The sequence below is a fragment of the Harmonia axyridis genome, chromosome 6 (assembly GCF_914767665.1).
Source record: "Harmonia axyridis chromosome 6, icHarAxyr1.1, whole genome shotgun sequence".
NCBI lineage: Eukaryota > Metazoa > Arthropoda > Insecta > Coleoptera > Coccinellidae > Harmonia > Harmonia axyridis.
The window spans coordinates 16607785-16627296 of NC_059506.1; the positions used below are offsets into that span (position 1 = coordinate 16607785).

The following is a 19512-nucleotide window of genomic DNA, read 5'->3' on the forward strand; positions in this document are numbered from 1 at the left end:
TCGATAAACATGTTTCCAGTTGTATTCAACGTGCTCGGTATAAACTAAGAACGATATACAATAATCGCCATTTCATCCCGGAAAAATTGAAGAAACTATTATGCGATTCTCTTGTTCTATCAACCTTCAACTACGCCGATGTTGTCTATGGCAATTGCCTCACTAGTGCTCAGAGACTGAGAATTCAGAGGGTTCAGAATTCATGTCTGCGCTTCATTTATGGTATCCGAAAATACGAAAGAATATCGCATAAATTAAAAGAGATTAGTTGGCTCAATATGGATTATCGCCGTAAATATCACGCTGCATGTTTTTATCATAAAATCCTGGTAAATAAAGTACCTAAATATCTCTACCGAAAAATAATCTACAGAAGTCATGTACACAATATAAATGTACGAAGTAGAGGTTTAATAACACCACCGGCGCATAGGACGACTTTTTTCCAGAGGTGTTTCACATACAACATCGCTTCTGTGTACAATGCCCTTCCTTCTCAACTAAAAATATTGAACCTGCAAAAATTCAAGTCCAGTATTTTTTCTCATTACCAACTTGAGCAGAATCGAATTTGAAGGACTGAATTGTGTATTTAAATAGTCCTAACCAAATGAAAGAGAGAGAGAGAAAGAGAGAGAGAGAGAGAGAGAGAGAGAGAGTTATTGTAAATATTATATATGTATAAATTTTCTAATGTAATTAGACGTCTTAGGTTGTTTTATACCAATGAAATTTGTTATATTTTGTTTAGGTTGAGTTGAACAGAAGATGTACTTAGGTGCATCACTGGACTCCGCCTATTCTCACATTTTCGAGGTTATTTTTTTTCTTTGTAAAATTATTTGTATTGATCTTGTTTTGTGGGAATAAAGTCAATTATTATTATTATTATATTGGCTAATGAACTTTAAGACAAAATAATAAAACATTCAGAAAATATCTTCAGAAAAAATGGGGCTGGATATGTTCACAACCGCGCAACATTATTTCTTCAATTTTAGGAATATTATTCAAACTTGAATCACAATCGATGGACTTAATCATTCTCCTGACAATGTTGGTCTTCTTCGATGTAGTAAACTGAATTTTTGATTCAAGTGTTAAATGGTCAGATTTTCCAAATGGGGGTAAACAGTTGATATCTGAGATAAGATCTTCATCATTAACCAATATCAAATCCAACAGAGATGAATTCTGGTCGGCTCGGAATCTAGTGGGGCCGGTCACAAGCTGAACAAGACTCGAATCAAGGACTATCTCTGCATAAAAATATGAAGGCGATCAGATAGGCAGGCAGCCGCCAAGAGGCCAATCGATGTTAGGAAGGTTGAAGTCTCCTACAGGAGACTTCATCTAGAGAGAAATAGAATCTGCTTATTACAATAAGCAGATTCTTTTTCTCTCTAGATAGGGAGGCCAAATGGGCAGAAAATATACTGTCAAATTGGCTGGCTCTCGGACGATAAACACAGCCTATAGTTAACTGGAAACTACCAAACATGATATCAACGAAGATGTTATCAATTCCAGAAACATCAACGCGATGGGCAGAGATTGTAGAAAAAAAAAGGAAATTTCCCTCAATAAATGCAAACTCGTCCATGTCCTTTTGTGGTAGTAGGTACTGTCAGCTCTATAAAGCTGGTAATTTGAAATATTAACAACAGAGTCTGCTACAGAGGGTTGGAGCCAGAATTCGGAAATGAAAATGATAAAGGGTTTATACGACTGTACGAAGACCAAAAATTCAGAAAGTTTTGAGCTTTGAAGGGATTGACCATTGGTGTAAATAAATTTCCACTCATTCACTGTAAGGGCTAGTTTTTTAAAGAAGCAACTCAAGTATCGATAGATGGAATGCCTTTTTATACTTGATAGTTATGTCTCTTTCACTTTTCGCCTCTCTGGTTTTGAGCTCCTTCCGTAGGCACTGCATTTCGGCAAGTTGGATTGGTGTTTTATCATTCGTGACAGTAACACGTTTATAAGTTTCATTGTTCAGTAATTTTTTCTTATTCCCCAGCAAAGACATCACATCCATAGCACTCTGGAGAGTGACTCTTGTCCTCGAATTCGAAATCCTACCCAGACGTTTTGTTCTAATCGTTTGAACAGACACATTTCCCCAATTGAGCGCAAAATATACGATGCCTTCCGATTACCACCTTCCACGGACGAATTTTTCGGAACATTATTTAGGATCAAATTAAACGACGATATGACAGACTGCGGTCCCCCACGAGGAGAAGAGCTTCCCAAAACATTGACTTCCTGCTGGACTTTCTCAAAATGTCTGCTAAGACTTGACTGACGATCATCTTGCGCAGCTATTTTAGCATGGCATTCATCGATCTCATTCCTATGCTCAGACAGAACAGAAGAATGGTTCCCTGGTGTAGTACGGCACTTTGCGAGTTCCTCAACCAACACAGCCTGGTTATCTCTTATGGATTTGACTTCTTCCGCAATTGTCGTTATTTGCTGCATAAGGAGCGTAAAATGCTCCATAGTGATTGATTGATCTCCCTGAGACTTGCCACGAAGAGTTCGTTCACGAGAATCACAAGTGAGGCACCGCCATTTAGTGTTAGAATCCCTCATATAATCGACCTCCGTTTCCGATAAATTAACGAATCTTAAATGAAAAAGTTTTCTACATACAGAGCACTGATGCGTCGGACCAGCGCCTTCAGTAATATTAGAACAGACAGGACAAATCTGAGGCATACTGATACTTTCTCAAAGAATCTGAAGAAAATTAAAGGGTTGCAAGGAAAACAAGTAAACCCTTCACTTCCTTGGGCCTGTAAGGAAGACTTACCACAGATGGGAAGGCCACGATAAAGGAGGAAATAGGATCACGGGAAGAAAAATTAAAGGAAATTACGCAAACGCCAGCCACCAATTATACCTGAAAATCAGCAATCCGTCCCACGACTTTGTGTGGACTGAATCCAACAGCTGGAATTCGCAACATACACAATGATGTTTGTAATATTCGGTGGGGAGCCGCGACGCACGTTCAGTCGCAATAGTATGCGCATAAGTATAATTATAGAAAAATGAACAAATATCTTAAAATGAATGGTCATAATAATAATTAATTGTTGAAATTTCGATGACCCCAGAGAATTTTAATGAAGCAGTTAGTAGAATCTATCAATCAGATCTTACTATTCATAACTCACAAACAATTTGATCACTATCATCATCACAACTATTAGAAAACACAGTCTGCCACAGAGTATTCGAAATATACGTGTTTCTTGTTCGTGTTCACTGAGATAATGTAATAACTCCATTTTTTTTAGAACCATGCGGTTTTATGACTAGCACATTTCTTTATTGACATTTTCAACATTTCCCAAGTTGTTTTAAAGAAAGAATATTTGTACCTATGTAGAAATTACTGAGTTGTTTATTTTATGTGATATTGTTGATATTTAAGAGTTTTATCTGATAGTTTATGTTCATTATCAATTGTAAATTTCTTCTTTTTTTTTTTATGAATCCTTGTAATTGTAATTCTTGCTAATGTTGAATAAATAAAAAATATAAATGAATATTTAACGTACTAATGGATGTACCAAACTCCAAGATTCATTAGTCATCTCTGAAAATAAAAAATAAATTTTTTTGTTAACGTAGTGTTTGATTTTTCTTCTTCAATAATGCTTCTCAAATATTATTATGGTTTTCGAAATATTGAGTAAGATATAAATTTATAAATTCAATTTTTTTCAATGATTTCAAAGGATTTTCTATTGGAAATAATAATTAAAAAATGAAGTTTTATTAGGAAAACATAAAAAAATGAGACATTATACACTGAATTTTTACAAAATAAACATAAGTTCCATATTTGATATATTTGATATTGATATTGAATATACTCAACTCCACTTGATGGACCCAAGTAAACATTATAAAACAGTTTAGGCCTTCAACTGTCTTTCTTCATTATATGATCTTCACTAGGAAGAAGTCGTTTTCAATTTTCATCACTTGCTTCAGATAAATGTGTTTGTATTACTCTTTCAACATTTATAAGCATCCATTACAACATCAATAAAAATTAAGAATTAATGATTGAAATAGGACTGAAAAAAAAAATCGAATATTTTATTGTATGTACAAACTTATCAGTTTCAACTTTTGAGGTCATTTGGTTCATCAAAAAAATTAAGTATTTCCTGAGTTTTGCAGAATGATTTTTGTTATAGCTTCAAGTAGATATTATGAAGAAAGTTATTCATTTTGATTAACCATATTCTCCTTGAATAATAAATGTAAATAATCTCGAGATATCATTCAAAATGGAGAATACAGACTAAGATGTCAAGAAATATAGGAGTTTATTTTTTTTATTTTATCAATGGCAAGATGTCAGCGAATGAAGGAAATTGTCGTTGCCAGACTGTTAAAATAAACCTTTTATTGATTACAAAACAAATTTTGAGATTGAATCACAAACATTTGATTGTACACTATAAAATTCATTATTAAATGATTATTTCAAATAAATGCCAATGAACATGAATATAACACATGAAAATTTAATTGAAAACCACCAAAATCAATTCTTATTAGGAATAAAATAAATACCCACAATTAGAATAAGTACATCAGCATCATAGCAAAGAGTTGACAACACAAACTTTAAAAATTCAATATTCATCTCTCATATGATCTGCTCAGATGTTAGCAAACTTTTTTCACAATCATATTGAAATTATTAAAAAAGTTTGCAGACATCTGAACAGATCATTTGAGCGATAAATATTGATGAGATTTTTTCAGATGAAAATATGCAGTCATTTTGAAAAATATAAGAGAATTCAGACTATGTTCTATTATTTGACGAGATCTTAATTTCATTTTCTCAAAATGCATGTTTTCAATTATTTTGATGATTTCTTTGATTTCGCTTATATTTCATTGATATTACTAGTAGATATTAAGTAATCTTATCCCTGTGAAATTGTATGTGTGAAAAGTATACTACTACCCCCAGGAAGAAACATGAAATGCGAAGCAATTTGAAAATTATTCAATTATTCATCTTAGACACATCTAGACAATAAAAAGAAGACAGCTCACTAGGCTATCCGAAAGGAAAAAAAATTGGGCGCATGAAAAAATGGACTTAGGTATTGAAATTCTTCAAAGGTCATTTTTCAAAAATTGCAGTGGCTTTTGGACCTCATGTAGACTGATCTGTAAATTTGCAGAAGACTTGAAAATTGTTTTGGGAATTCAAAACAATTATCTTGAAGGGTTTTCAAGATCTTTAGTTTAAACCATTATGATCATGAAATTTTTCAAAAAAAAGTAGCCTACATCAAAAAGTACCACACATAAATGATACAAGTGGGGTATTTTGAAATCAGAATTTCCTAGAGATCATGAGTATGATATTGAAATTTGGCATTGCCATTTGAAAAACCAGGGACGTATTGTGTTTCACAACTTTCAGACCAGCCTGTAGGCTCAAAAATAATTCAAGCTTATGCGCTGACTGATGTTGAATTAGTCAAAATTGGAATCATTCTCCCAGACCAAATTTTACAGGAGTTAGCGACCGATCAAGTACTTATACTATTGACACACCCTGTATATAGTAGTAGTTTAGCAATACATACCCAAATAGTTGTCTATGATATATACAAAGACATTTTTCAGGAATATTTTTATTCAATCTATTCCATTCCAAATGTATCTTATTCCAAATTTCCTCATCAGAAGAATGATCACTATCATATGCTCTTTCAAAATATGATCTTAGTTCACTTTTATATTTATTTTCTACTGTATCAATAAGAGCTTTAGAATTTATAGGTTTAGCAGGATCAAAAATTCTTTGTATGTATGTAAGAATGTCCTTGTTATTCACTTTTTTTCCCACCTTAATAAGCTCCTTCACAAATACATCTCTCCATAGGCCCTGATTTTTGTCTCTTTGTATGCAAGAGCTATATAAGAAAACAAAATAATATCCTAATCTACTTTTCAATTCACCTTCAATAAAATTTACCAGCACTTTTTGGATTACTATTTGTGACATATTATCTGATAATTTTAATTGATATCCACATCCTTTAGAATAACTATTTGTAACTGTAGATATCATTTGACAGACCTCCTTTTTATTGTTCTTTTTTCCTACATTTTCTCCGTCATTGCTTTCAGTTTCAATGATTCTTTTCGATTGTTCGACAATAAAGTTTGTATTGCTTTTTTCAATTGCATTGACTGATAATATATCTGACCCTATTATTTTATTTTTAGGAACTATTTTAGGTAGTTTATTTTTCTTGATGGTTTCAATATTTTCAAGTACTTCATGACTTTCTGATTTAATTATTTCTTCAGACTGCTCAAGTAAGGAATCAGTTTTTTCATCATTTACCCTTATGACTGTAGGTACTTTTTTAGGAAACCCTTTTTTTCTATTATTTTTACTCACATTTGCTACTTCTACATTGTTTTTGCATTCAATTATTTCGTCAGATTGGTCAACTGAGGAGTTCTCATCGCTTTTTGAATCGAAGTCATTTCGGACTTCATATATACCAACAGATGGAATAGACTCCAAGTCCATATCAACTGAATGTTTTGAAAAAAATGATGTCCATCTCTCTTCTTGTTCCTTTTCGAATTGCAAGGTATTTTTTTGGAATTCAATTATATTATCGTCGTCTCCAGAAAAACTAATAGGATCCATAATTCAAACTAACATGTCAGTACCTATTAATCAATCACAGCTATATTAGTGCCCTAATCAAAATACAGAAAGTTGATGAAATAAGGATCGCAATTATCGCATCTTTCCACGATAATTGATAATAAAAACATTGTCGTCGAGTCTTCCCGCCTAAAATTTATTTTTAGACGCACGTGATGTCAGCGCTCTATTCTATGGTTCATCAGTTGATCCCTATTTAAGGGTAGGCTGCGCCCTCTAAAACATTCGTTTCAAATGTAGGTAACCAGAAGTATTTCGTGAATACTTGTGATATTTATTGAGGAAAAAAATATGATGAAAAATGAACATAATTTTTTTCTCAGTATTACTGAATATTTTTGATATTTAGAAACAAATCCAAATAATAGGAATTTAATAAAAGGTTGGAAAATATCTTCATATTTAAGCTGAGCACCCCTCTGACCTGGTGAATGGATTATACATAATTAAAAAAATTTCAAAATAACATTTAAGAAGAATGATTATTAGGAATTGAAAACAATAATACTTTGCCGAAATACATATTATTCAAATAACCGTTGCTTCACTACACACTAGTTTCTTCATATTTTCCATTTATATCAATCAATCAATCAATCAATATTTCATCTCCTCAATCCCTCAAACCACAAGAAACTTAGATCAAACAATTGCATATTATTCAAGTAACAAGAGAGAAAATTTGACTTCTGTACTGAAATTCGAGACTGTAACGGAAATTGAGATCCTCAAAATTATCAGCCAAATCAAATCCAAGGCATGCGGTTTAGATGAAATAGGAATGTATACTATCCATCTATGCTGTCCTTTCATCCTTCCTTATTTGACTCATACTATTAATTTCTGCATCACAAAATCTATATATCCAAAATCATGGAAGAAAGCCCTTCTAATTCCGAAACCTAAGGTGAACATGCCCAATGAGTATAAAGATCTCAGACCTATCAGCATTCTCCCATGCCTATCTAAAATCCTAGAGAAGGTAATTAATGGACAACTTCTAAACTACATAACCTCAAATAACATACTACCAGAAACGCAATCTGGATTTCGTAAGGATCACAGCTGCTCTACTGCGCTATCTGATATCGTAGATGATATAGTTCGAGCAGCCGACAATAACCAGTATACCATGCTGGTGTTGTTGGATTACACTCGAGCTTTTGATACTTTGGATCGTTCAGTATTGTTAGCAATGCTCCACTATATCGGACTGGACGAGGGCGCAGTCCAGTTCTTCAGAAGCTACTTTGAGGGAACATCACAGAGGGTAATAATCGATAACACCGTATCGCAGGATCTGATAACCACAACCGGCGTAATGCAGGGCTCAATCTTAGGCCCCGCTTTATATGCCATTTATACCTCAGGGCAAAACTGCTGCTTTAAAAAATCAAAAGTACATTATTACGCTGACGATACTCAAGTATACTTGTCATTCAACAGGGAAAATGCTCATGACACATGTGAAACAATGAATCGCGAACTCGCTGAATTGAGCAAGTACTCATTGGATCACAATTTATTTCTAAACCCAGAGAAGTGTTGTGTTATGTTGTTCGGTCCAAGGAGTCATTTTCAAGATATCAAGAAAATGATAAAAATAAAAATAGGAGATAATTTGCTGAAAATAGAAGACGCCAAACGAAATCTAGGACTTACATTGGATTCAAATTTAAGGTTCGATAAACATGTTTCCAGTTGTATTCAACGTGCTCGGTATAAACTAAGAACGATATACAATAATCGCCATTTCATCCCGGAAAAATTGAAGAAACTATTATGCGATTCTCTTGTTCTATCAACCTTCAACTACGCCGATGTTGTCTATGGCAATTGCCTCACTAGTGCTCAGAGACTGAGAATTCAGAGGGTTCAGAATTCATGTCTGCGCTTCATTTATGGTATCCGAAAATACGAAAGAATATCGCATAAATTAAAAGAGATTAGTTGGCTCAATATGGATTATCGCCGTAAATATCACGCTGCATGTTTTTATCATAAAATCCTGGTAAATAAAGTACCTAAATATCTCTACCGAAAAATAATCTACAGAAGTCATGTACACAATATAAATGTACGAAGTAGAGGTTTAATAACACCACCGGCGCATAGGACGACTTTTTTCCAGAGGTGTTTCACATACAACATCGCTTCTGTGTACAATGCCCTTCCTTCTCAACTAAAAATATTGAACCTGCAAAAATTCAAGTCCAGTATTTTTTCTCATTACCAACTTGAGCAGAATCGAATTTGAAGGACTGAATTGTGTATTTAAATAGTCCTAACCAAATGAAAGAGAGAGAGAGAAAGAGAGAGAGAGAGAGAGAGAGAGAGAGAGAGAGTTATTGTAAATATTATATATGTATAAATTTTCTAATGTAATTAGACGTCTTAGGTTGTTTTATACCAATGAAATTTGTTATATTTTGTTTAGGTTGAGTTGAACAGAAGATGTACTTAGGTGCATCACTGGACTCCGCCTATTCTCACATTTTCGAGGTTATTTTTTTTCTTTGTAAAATTATTTGTATTGATCTTGTTTTGTGGGAATAAAGTCAATTATTATTATTATTATTATTATATTGGCTAATGAACTTTAAGACAAAATAATAAAACATTCAGAAAATATCTTCAGAAAAAATGGGGCTGGATATGTTCACAACCGCGCAACATTATTTCTTCAATTTTAGGAATATTATTCAAACTTGAATCACAATCGATGGACTTAATCATTCTCCTGACAATGTTGGTCTTCTTCGATGTAGTAAACTGAATTTTTGATTCAAGTGTTAAATGGTCAGATTTTCCAAATGGGGGTAAACAGTTGATATCTGAGATAAGATCTTCATCATTAACCAATATCAAATCCAACAGAGATGAATTCTGGTCGGCTCGGAATCTAGTGGGGCCGGTCACAAGCTGAACAAGACTCGAATCAAGGACTATCTCTGCATAAAAATATGAAGGCGATCAGATAGGCAGGCAGCCGCCAAGAGGCCAATCGATGTTAGGAAGGTTGAAGTCTCCTACAGGAGACTTCATCTAGAGAGAAATAGAATCTGCTTATTACAATAAGCAGATTCTTTTTCTCTCTAGATAGGGAGGCCAAATGGGCAGAAAATATACTGTCAAATTGGCTGGCTCTCGGACGATAAACACAGCCTATAGTTAACTGGAAACTACCAAACATGATATCAACGAAGATGTTATCAATTCCAGAAACATCAACGCGATGGGCAGAGATTGTAGAAAAAAAAAGGAAATTTCCCTCAATAAATGCAAACTCGTCCATGTCCTTTTGTGGTAGTAGGTACTGTCAGCTCTATAAAGCTGGTAATTTGAAATATTAACAACAGAGTCTGCTACAGAGGGTTGGAGCCAGAATTCGGAAATGAAAATGATAAAGGGTTTATACGACTGTACGAAGACCAAAAATTCAGAAAGTTTTGAGCTTTGAAGGGATTGACCATTGGTGTAAATAAATTTCCACTCATTCACTGTAAGGGCTAGTTTTTTAAAGAAGCAACTCAAGTATCGATAGATGGAATGCCTTTTTATACTTGATAGTTATGTCTCTTTCACTTTTCGCCTCTCTGGTTTTGAGCTCCTTCCGTAGGCACTGCATTTCGGCAAGTTGGATTGGTGTTTTATCATTCGTGACAGTAACACGTTTATAAGTTTCATTGTTCAGTAATTTTTTCTTATTCCCCAGCAAAGACATCACATCCATAGCACTCTGGAGAGTGACTCTTGTCCTCGAATTCGAAATCCTACCCAGACGTTTTGTTCTAATCGTTTGAACAGACACATTTCCCCAATTGAGCGCAAAATATACGATGCCTTCCGATTACCACCTTCCACGGACGAATTTTTCGGAACATTATTTAGGATCAAATTAAACGACGATATGACAGACTGCGGTCCCCCACGAGGAGAAGAGCTTCCCAAAACATTGACTTCCTGCTGGACTTTCTCAAAATGTCTGCTAAGACTTGACTGACGATCATCTTGCGCAGCTATTTTAGCATGGCATTCATCGATCTCATTCCTATGCTCAGACAGAACAGAAGAATGGTTCCCTGGTGTAGTACGGCACTTTGCGAGTTCCTCAACCAACACAGCCTGGTTATCTCTTATGGATTTGACTTCTTCCGCAATTGTCGTTATTTGCTGCATAAGGAGCGTAAAATGCTCCATAGTGATTGATTGATCTCCCTGAGACTTGGCACGAAGGGTTCGTTCACGAGAATCACAAGTGGGGCACCGCCATTTAGTGTTAGAATCCCTCATATAATCGACCTCCGTTTCCGATAAATTAACGAATCTTAAATGAAAAAGTTTTCTACATACAGAGCACTGATGCGTCGGACCAGCGCCTTCAGTAATATTAGAACAGACAGGACAAATCTGAGGCATACTGATACTTTCTCAAAGAATCTGAAGAAAATTAAAGGGTTGCAAGGAAAACAAGTAAACCCTTCACTTCCTTGGGCCTGTAAGGAAGACTTACCACAGATGGGAAGGCCACGATAAAGGAGGAAATAGGATCACGGGAAGAAAAATTAAAGGAAATTACGCAAACGCCAGCCACCAATTATACCTGAAAATCAGCAATCCGTCCCACGACTTTGTGTGGACTGAATCCAACAGCTGGAATTCGCAACATACACAATGATGTTTGTAATATTCGGTGGGGAGCCGCGACGCACGTTCAGTCGCAATAGTATGCGCATAAGTATAATTATAGAAAAATGAACAAATATCTTAAAATGAATGGTCATAATAATAATTAATTGTTGAAATTTCGATGACCCCAGAGAATTTTAATGAAGCAGTTAGTAGAATCTATCAATCAGATCTTACTATTCATAACTCACAAACAATTTGATCACTATCATCATCACAACTATTAGAAAACACAGTCTGCCACAGAGTATTCGAAATATACGTGTTTCTTGTTCGTGTTCACTGAGATAATGTAATAACTCCATTTTTTTTAGAACCATGCGGTTTTATGACTAGCACATTTCTTTATTGACATTTTCAACATTTCCCAAGTTGTTTTAAAGAAAGAATATTTGTACCTATGTAGAAATTACTGAGTTGTTTATTTTATGTGATATTGTTGATATTTAAGAGTTTTATCTGATAGTTTATGTTCATTATCAATTGTAAATTTCTTCTTTTTTTTTTATGAATCCTTGTAATTGTAATTCTTGCTAATGTTGAATAAATAAAAAATATAAATGAATATTTAACGTACTAATGGATGTACCAAACTCCAAGATTCATTAGTCATCTCTGAAAATAAAAAATAAATTTTTTTGTTAACGTAGTGTTTGATTTTTCTTCTTCAATAATGCTTCTCAAATATTATTATGGTTTTCGAAATATTGAGTAAGATATAAATTTATAAATTCAATTTTTTTCAATGATTTCAAAGGATTTTCTATTGGAAATAATAATTAAAAAATGAAGTTTTATTAGGAAAACATAAAAAAATGAGACATTATACACTGAATTTTTACAAAATAAACATAAGTTCCATATTTGATATATTTGATATTGATATTGAATATACTCAACTCCACTTGATGGACCCAAGTAAACATTATAAAACAGTTTAGGCCTTCAACTGTCTTTCTTCATTATATGATCTTCACTAGGAAGAAGTCGTTTTCAATTTTCATCACTTGCTTCAGATAAATGTGTTTGTATTACTCTTTCAACATTTATAAGCATCCATTACAACATCAATAAAAATTAAGAATTAATGATTGAAATAGGACTGAAAAAAAAAATCGAATATTTTATTGTATGTACAAACTTATCAGTTTCAACTTTTGAGGTCATTTGGTTCATCAAAAAAATTAAGTATTTCCTGAGTTTTGCAGAATGATTTTTGTTATAGCTTCAAGTAGATATTATGAAGAAAGTTATTCATTTTGATTAACCATATTCTCCTTGAATAATAAATGTAAATAATCTCGAGATATCATTCAAAATGGAGAATACAGACTAAGATGTCAAGAAATATAGGAGTTTATTTTTTTAATTTTATCAATGGCAAGATGTCAGCGAATGAAGGAAATTGTCGTTGCCAGACTGTTAAAATAAACCTTTTATTGATTACAAAACAAATTTTGAGATTGAATCACAAACATTTGATTGTACACTATAAAATTCATTATTAAATGATTATTTCAAATAAATGCCAATGAACATGAATATAACACATGAAAATTTAATTGAAAACCACCAAAATCAATTCTTATTAGGAATAAAATAAATACCCACAATTAGAATAAGTACATCAGCATCATAGCAAAGAGTTGACAACACAAACTTTAAAAATTCAATATTCATCTCTCATATGATCTGCTCAGATGTTAGCAAACTTTTTTCACAATCATATTGAAATTATTAAAAAAGTTTGCAGACATCTGAACAGATCATTTGAGCGATAAATATTGATGAGATTTTTTCAGATGAAAATATGCAGTCATTTTGAAAAATATAAGAGAATTCAGACTATGTTCTATTATTTGACGAGATCTTAATTTCATTTTCTCAAAATGCATGTTTTCAATTATTTTGATGATTTCTTTGATTTCGCTTATATTTCATTGATATTACTAGTAGATATTAAGTAATCTTATCCCTGTGAAATTGTATGTGTGAAAAGTATACTACTACCCCCAGGAAGAAACATGAAATGCGAAGCAATTTGAAAATTATTCAATTATTCATCTTAGACACATCTAGACAATAAAAAGAAGACAGCTCACTAGGCTATCCGAAAGGAAAAAAAATTGGGCGCATGAAAAAATGGACTTAGGTATTGAAATTCTTCAAAGGTCATTTTTCAAAAATTGCAGTGGCTTTTGGACCTCATGTAGACTGATCTGTAAATTTGCAGAAGACTTGAAAATTTTTTTGGGAATTCAAAACAATTATCTTGAAGGGTTTTCAAGATCTTTAGTTTAAACCATTATGATCATGAAATTTTTCAAAAAAAAGTAGCCTACATCAAAAAGTACCACACATAAATGATACAAGTGGGGTATTTTGAAATCAGAATTTCCTAGAGATCATGAGTATGATATTGAAATTTGGCATTGCCATTTGAAAAACCAGGGACGTATTGTGTTTCACAACTTTCAGACCAGCCTGTAGGCTCAAAAATAATTCAAGCTTATGCGCTGACTGATGTTGAATTAGTCAAAATTGGAATCATTCTCCCAGACCAAATTTTACAGGAGTTAGCGACCGATCAAGTACTTATACTATTGACACACCCTGTATATAGTAGTAGTTTAGCAATACATACCCAAATAGTTGTCTATGATATATACAAAGACATTTTTCAGGAATATTTTTATTCAATCTATTCCATTCCAAATGTATCTTATTCCAAATTTCCTCATCAGAAGAATGATCACTATCATATGCTCTTTCAAAATATGATCTTAGTTCACTTTTATATTTATTTTCTACTGTATCAATAAGAGCTTTAGAATTTATAGGTTTAGCAGGATCAAAAATTCTTTGTATGTATGTAAGAATGTCCTTGTTATTCACTTTTTTTCCCACCTTAATAAGCTCCTTCACAAATACATCTCTCCATAGGCCCTGATTTTTGTCTCTTTGTATGCAAGAGCTATATAAGAAAACAAAATAATATCCTAATCTACTTTTCAATTCACCTTCAATAAAATTTACCAGCACTTTTTGGATTACTATTTGTGACATATTATCTGATAATTTTAATTGATATCCACATCCTTTAGAATAACTATTTGTAACTGTAGATATCATTTGACAGACCTCCTTTTTATTGTTCTTTTTTCCTACATTTTCTCCGTCATTGCTTTCAGTTTCAATGATTCTTTTCGATTGTTCGACAATAAAGTTTGTATTGCTTTTTTCAATTGCATTGACTGATAATATATCTGACCCTATTATTTTATTTTTAGGAACTATTTTAGGTAGTTTATTTTTCTTGATGGTTTCAATATTTTCAAGTACTTCATGACTTTCTGATTTAATTATTTCTTCAGACTGCTCAAGTAAGGAATCAGTTTTTTCATCATTTACCCTTATGACTGTAGGTACTTTTTTAGGAAACCCTTTTTTTCTATTATTTTTACTCACATTTGCTACTTCTACGTTGTTTTTGCATTCAATTATTTCGTCAGATTGGTCAACTGAGGAATTCTCATCGCTTTTTGAATCGAAGTCATTTCGGACTTCATATATACCAACAGATGGAATAGACTCCAAGTCCATATCAACTGAATGTTTTGAAAAAAATGATGTCCATCTCTCTTCTTGTTCCTTTTCGAATTGCAAGGTATTTTTTTGGAATTCAATTATATTATCGTCGTCTCCAGAAAAACTAATAGGATCCATAATTCAAACTAACATGTCAGTACCTATTAATCAATCACAGCTATATTAGTGCCCTAATCAAAATACAGAAAGTTGATGAAATAAGGATCGCAATTATCTCATCTTTCCACGATAATTGATAATAAAAACATTGTCGTCGAGTCTTCCCGCCTAAAATTTATTTTTAGACGCACGTGATGTCTGCGCTCTATTCTATGGTTCATCAGTTGATCCCTATTTAAGGGTAGGCTGCGCCCTCTAAAACATTCGTTTCAAATGTAGGTAACCAGAAGTATTTCGTGAATACTTGTGATATTTATTGAGGAAAAAAATATGATGAAAAATGAACATAATTTTTTTCTCAGTATTACTGAATATTTTTGATATTTAGAAACAAATCCAAATAATAGGAATTTAATAAAAGGTTGGAAAATATCTTCATATTTAAGCTGAGCACCCCTCTGACCTGGTGAATGGATTATACATAATTAAAAAAATTTTAAAATAACATTTAAGAAGAATGATTATTATGAATTGAAAACAATAATACTTTGCCGAAATACATATTATTCAAATAACCGTTGCTTCACTACACACTAGTTTCTTCATATTTTCCATTTATATTGGCTAATGAACTTTAAGACAAAATAATAAAACATTCAGAAAATATCTTCAGAAAAAATGGGGCTGGATATGTTCATAACCGCGCAACATTATTTCTTCAATTTTAGGAATATTATTCAAACTTGAATCACAATCGATGGACTTAATCATTCTCCTGACAATGTTGGTCTTCTTCGATGTAGTAAACTGAATTTTTGATTCAAGTGTTAAATGGTCAGATTTTCCAAATGGGGGTAAACAGTTGATATCTGAGATAAGGTCTTCATCATTAACCAATATCAAATCCAACAGAGATGAATTTTGATCGGCTCGGAATCTAGTGGGGCCGGTCACAAGCTGAACAAGACTCGAATCAAGGACTATCTCTGCATAAAAATATGAAGGCGATCAGATAGGCAGGCAGCCGCCAAGAGGCCAATCGATGTTAGGAAGGTTGAAGTCTCCTACAGGAGACTTCATCTAGAGAGAAATAGAATCTGCTTATTACAATAAGCAGATTCTTTTTCTCTCTAGATAGGGAGGCCAAATGGGCAGAAAATATACTGTCAAATTGGCTGGCTCTCGGACGATAAACACAGCCTATAGTTAACTGGAAACTACCAAACATGATATCAACGAAGATGTTATCAATTCCAGAAACATCAACGCGATGGGCAGAGATTGTAGAAAAAAAAAGGAAATTTCCCTCAATAAATGCAAACTCGTCCATGTCCTTTTGTGGTAGTACTGTCAGCTCTATAAAGCTGGTAATTTGAAATATTAACAACAGAGTCTGCTACAGAGGGTTGGAGCCAGAATTCGGAAATGAAAATGATAAAGGGTTTATACGACTGTACGAAGACCAAAAATTCAGAAAGTTTTGAGCTTTGAAGGGATTGACCATTGGTGTAAATAAATTTCCACTCATTCACTGTAAGGGCTAGTTTTTTAATGAAGCAACTCAAGTATCGATAGATGGAATGCCTTTTTATACTTGATAGTTATGTCTCTTTCACTTTTCGCCTCTCTGGTTTTGAGCTCCTTCCGTAGGCACTGCATTTCGGCAAGTTGGATTGGTGTTTTATCATTCGTGACAGTAACACGTTTATAAGTTTCATTGTTCAGTAATTTTTTCTTATTCCCCAGCAAAGACATCACATCCATAGCACTCTGGAGAGTGACTCTTGTCCTCGAATTCGAAATCCTACCCAGACGTTTTGTTCTAATCGTTTGAACAGACACATTTCCCCAATTGAGCGCAAAATATACGATGCCTTCCGATTACCACCTTCCACGGACGAATTTTTCGGAACATTATTTAGGATCAAATTAAACGACGATATGACAGACTGCGGTCCCCCACGAGGAGAAGAGCTTCCCAAAACATTGACTTCCTGCTGGACTTTCTCAATATGTCTGCTAAGACTTGACTGATGATCCTCTTGCGCAGCTATTTTAGCATGGCATTCATCGATCTCATTCCTATGCTCAGAACAGAAGAATGGTTCCCTAGTGTAGTACGGCACTTTGCGAGTTCCTCAACCAACACAGCCTGGTTATCTCTTATGGATTTGACTTCTTCCGCAATTGTCGTTATTTGCTGCATAAGGAGCGTAAAATGCTCCATAGTGATTGATTGATCTCCCTGAGACTTGCCACGAAGAGTTCGTTTACGAGAATCACAAGTGGGGCACCGCCATTTAGTGTTAGAATCCCTCATATAATCGACCTCCGTTTCCGATAAATTAACGAATCTTAAATGAAAAAGTTTTCTACATACAGAGCACTGATGCGTCGGACCAGCGCCTTCAGTAATATTAGAACAGACAGGACAAATCTGAGGCATACTGATACTTTCTCAAAGAATCTGAAGAAAATTAAAGGGTTGCAAGGAAAACAAGTAAACCCTTCACTTCCTTGGGCCTGTAAGGAAGACTTACCACAGATGGGAAGGCCACGATAAAGGAGGAAATAGGATCACGGGAAGAAAAATTAAAGGAAATTACGCAAACGCCAGCCACCAATTATACCTGAAAATCAGCAATCCGTCCCACGACTTTGTGTGGACTGAATCCAACAGCTGGAATTCGCAACATACACAATGATGTTTGTAATATTCGGTGGGGAGCCGCGACGCACGTTCAGTCGCAATAGTATGCGCATAAATAGGGAATTGTATAAGTGACGCTTTCGAGGTAAAGTTTGGAGTCCCACAAGGAACTGTATTGGGGCCTATATTATTCACTATTTATATAAATAATCTACTTGAGTTGGATAGCCGTGGAAAGATAATTAGTTTCGCAGACGATACAGCCATTTTATATCAAGCTGATAGCTGGAAAGAACTCAAAGACCAAGCTGAAAATGACATGAAATCTATCAAAGATTGGATGGATTATAATTTATTGACAATTAACTTCGAAAAAACAAAATATATCACATTCTCTTGCTTAAATAGAAACTTACCAGACTATGAAACACTGAAAATTGATGAGAATTATGAGATTGAAAGAACCGACTATATCAAATATTTGGGCATCATTATAGATAGACATTTGAGATGGGATAAACATATAGATAACCTCAGCAGAAATCTCAGGTGTTTACTCTATAAATTTAGACTTCTGAGAACCTTTCTGGACACAACCAAACTCAAAATGGTCTATCATGCTTTAGTAAGTTCACGATTAAACTATGGTATCATAGGGTGGGGTGGAGCAATGAACACACACCTCAAAAAAATTAGTATAATACAAAAAAAAATCTCGAAAATAATCTTAAGAAAACCTCATACCTACCCGACAGATATTCTCTACACAGAAGCAAAAATCTTCGACATAAAGCAGTCGTTTTATCGTTCCATTGTGGTATATCAATTCAAAAATAAATCAAGTCTACAATCTCTGACACATCAATATGACACGAGGAACCATGGCACTTGCTACAAAACTCCATTTTCAGCTAAAACAGTTGGCCAACGCAGTTTTGCTTATTTGGCACCGAGAATGTATCAGATTCTACCCAAAAGTCTAAGAGAACTTCATAATCTACGCCTCTTCAGGAAAAAATTGAATGAATTTATTGCAAAGTACCCGAGAAATGAACTCGTCAAAATAATAGACATGAGAAAATAAACATTTGTGACACTGTATTATGTTGGTACCTTCTTATATCTTGCGTTTTATATTGTATATATATATATGCCTTCATTAGTGCACATTTGATCTATACCATTTTATCTGTGCACGCTTTGTAGGTGTGCAATGTTTTGTTTGTACATTTTATTTATATAAGTATTATACATTTTTATCTACATGGTATCTGTTCCTTGTCTACATTTTGTTTATACACATTTTTTAAAATAGAATTAGTATAGCAGCCAATATCTTAAATCCTGACAACTCACGCACAGGCAATCTGCCTTAGTGAGTTTTTTGCGGTTTATTGAAACAATATTTTAAATGTTATTGATTTTTTATACAGATTGTACTTTTTCAATAAACTATATATTATTATTATTATAAGTATAATTATAGAAAAATGAACAAATATCTTAAAATGAATGGTCATAATAATAATTAATTGTTGAAATTTCGATGACCCCAGAGAATTTTAATGAAGCAGTTAGTAGAATCTATCAATCAGATCTTACTATTCATAACTCACAAACAATTTGATCACTATCATTATCACAACTATTAGAAAACACAGTCTGCCACAGAGTATTCGAAATATACGTGTTTCTTGTTCGTGTTCACTGAGATAATGTA

General features: G+C 33.6%; 2 protein-coding genes across 2 annotated transcripts; both read right to left on the bottom strand.

The window, feature by feature from the left end:
- Positions 1 to 3777: 3777 nt before the first annotated feature.
- Positions 3778 to 6956, bottom strand: LOC123682526. Its single transcript, XM_045621173.1, has 2 exons — positions 5643 to 6956; positions 3778 to 4100 (listed from the first exon to the last, which is right to left on the bottom strand). The coding sequence occupies exons 1-2, from the start codon at positions 6722 to 6724 to the stop codon at positions 4076 to 4078; spliced, it is 1107 nt and encodes a 368-aa protein (XP_045477129.1). The 5' UTR covers positions 6725 to 6956; the 3' UTR covers positions 3778 to 4075.
- A 5257-nt stretch (positions 6957 to 12213) lies between these two features.
- On the bottom strand, positions 12214 to 15273 carry LOC123682491. The gene is made up of 2 exons (XM_045621129.1): positions 14079 to 15273; positions 12214 to 12536 (listed from the first exon to the last, which is right to left on the bottom strand). Exons 1-2 carry the CDS (start codon positions 15158 to 15160, stop codon positions 12512 to 12514), a joined length of 1107 nt encoding a protein of 368 aa, XP_045477085.1. The 5' UTR covers positions 15161 to 15273; the 3' UTR covers positions 12214 to 12511.
- Positions 15274 to 19512: the final 4239 nt, after the last annotated feature.

Coding starts and splice junctions, on each gene's coding strand:
- LOC123682526 (XM_045621173.1), bottom strand. CDS start 6,724: ATGGATCCTATTAGTTTTTCTGGAGACGACGATAATATAATTGAATTC. Junction 4,101..5,642: donor TATCATAGACAACTATTTGG/GTATGTATTGCT, acceptor TTTTTTTTTCAG/TCCTATTTCAATCATTAATT.
- LOC123682491 (XM_045621129.1), bottom strand. CDS start 15,160: ATGGATCCTATTAGTTTTTCTGGAGACGACGATAATATAATTGAATTC. Junction 12,537..14,078: donor TATCATAGACAACTATTTGG/GTATGTATTGCT, acceptor TTTTTTTTTCAG/TCCTATTTCAATCATTAATT.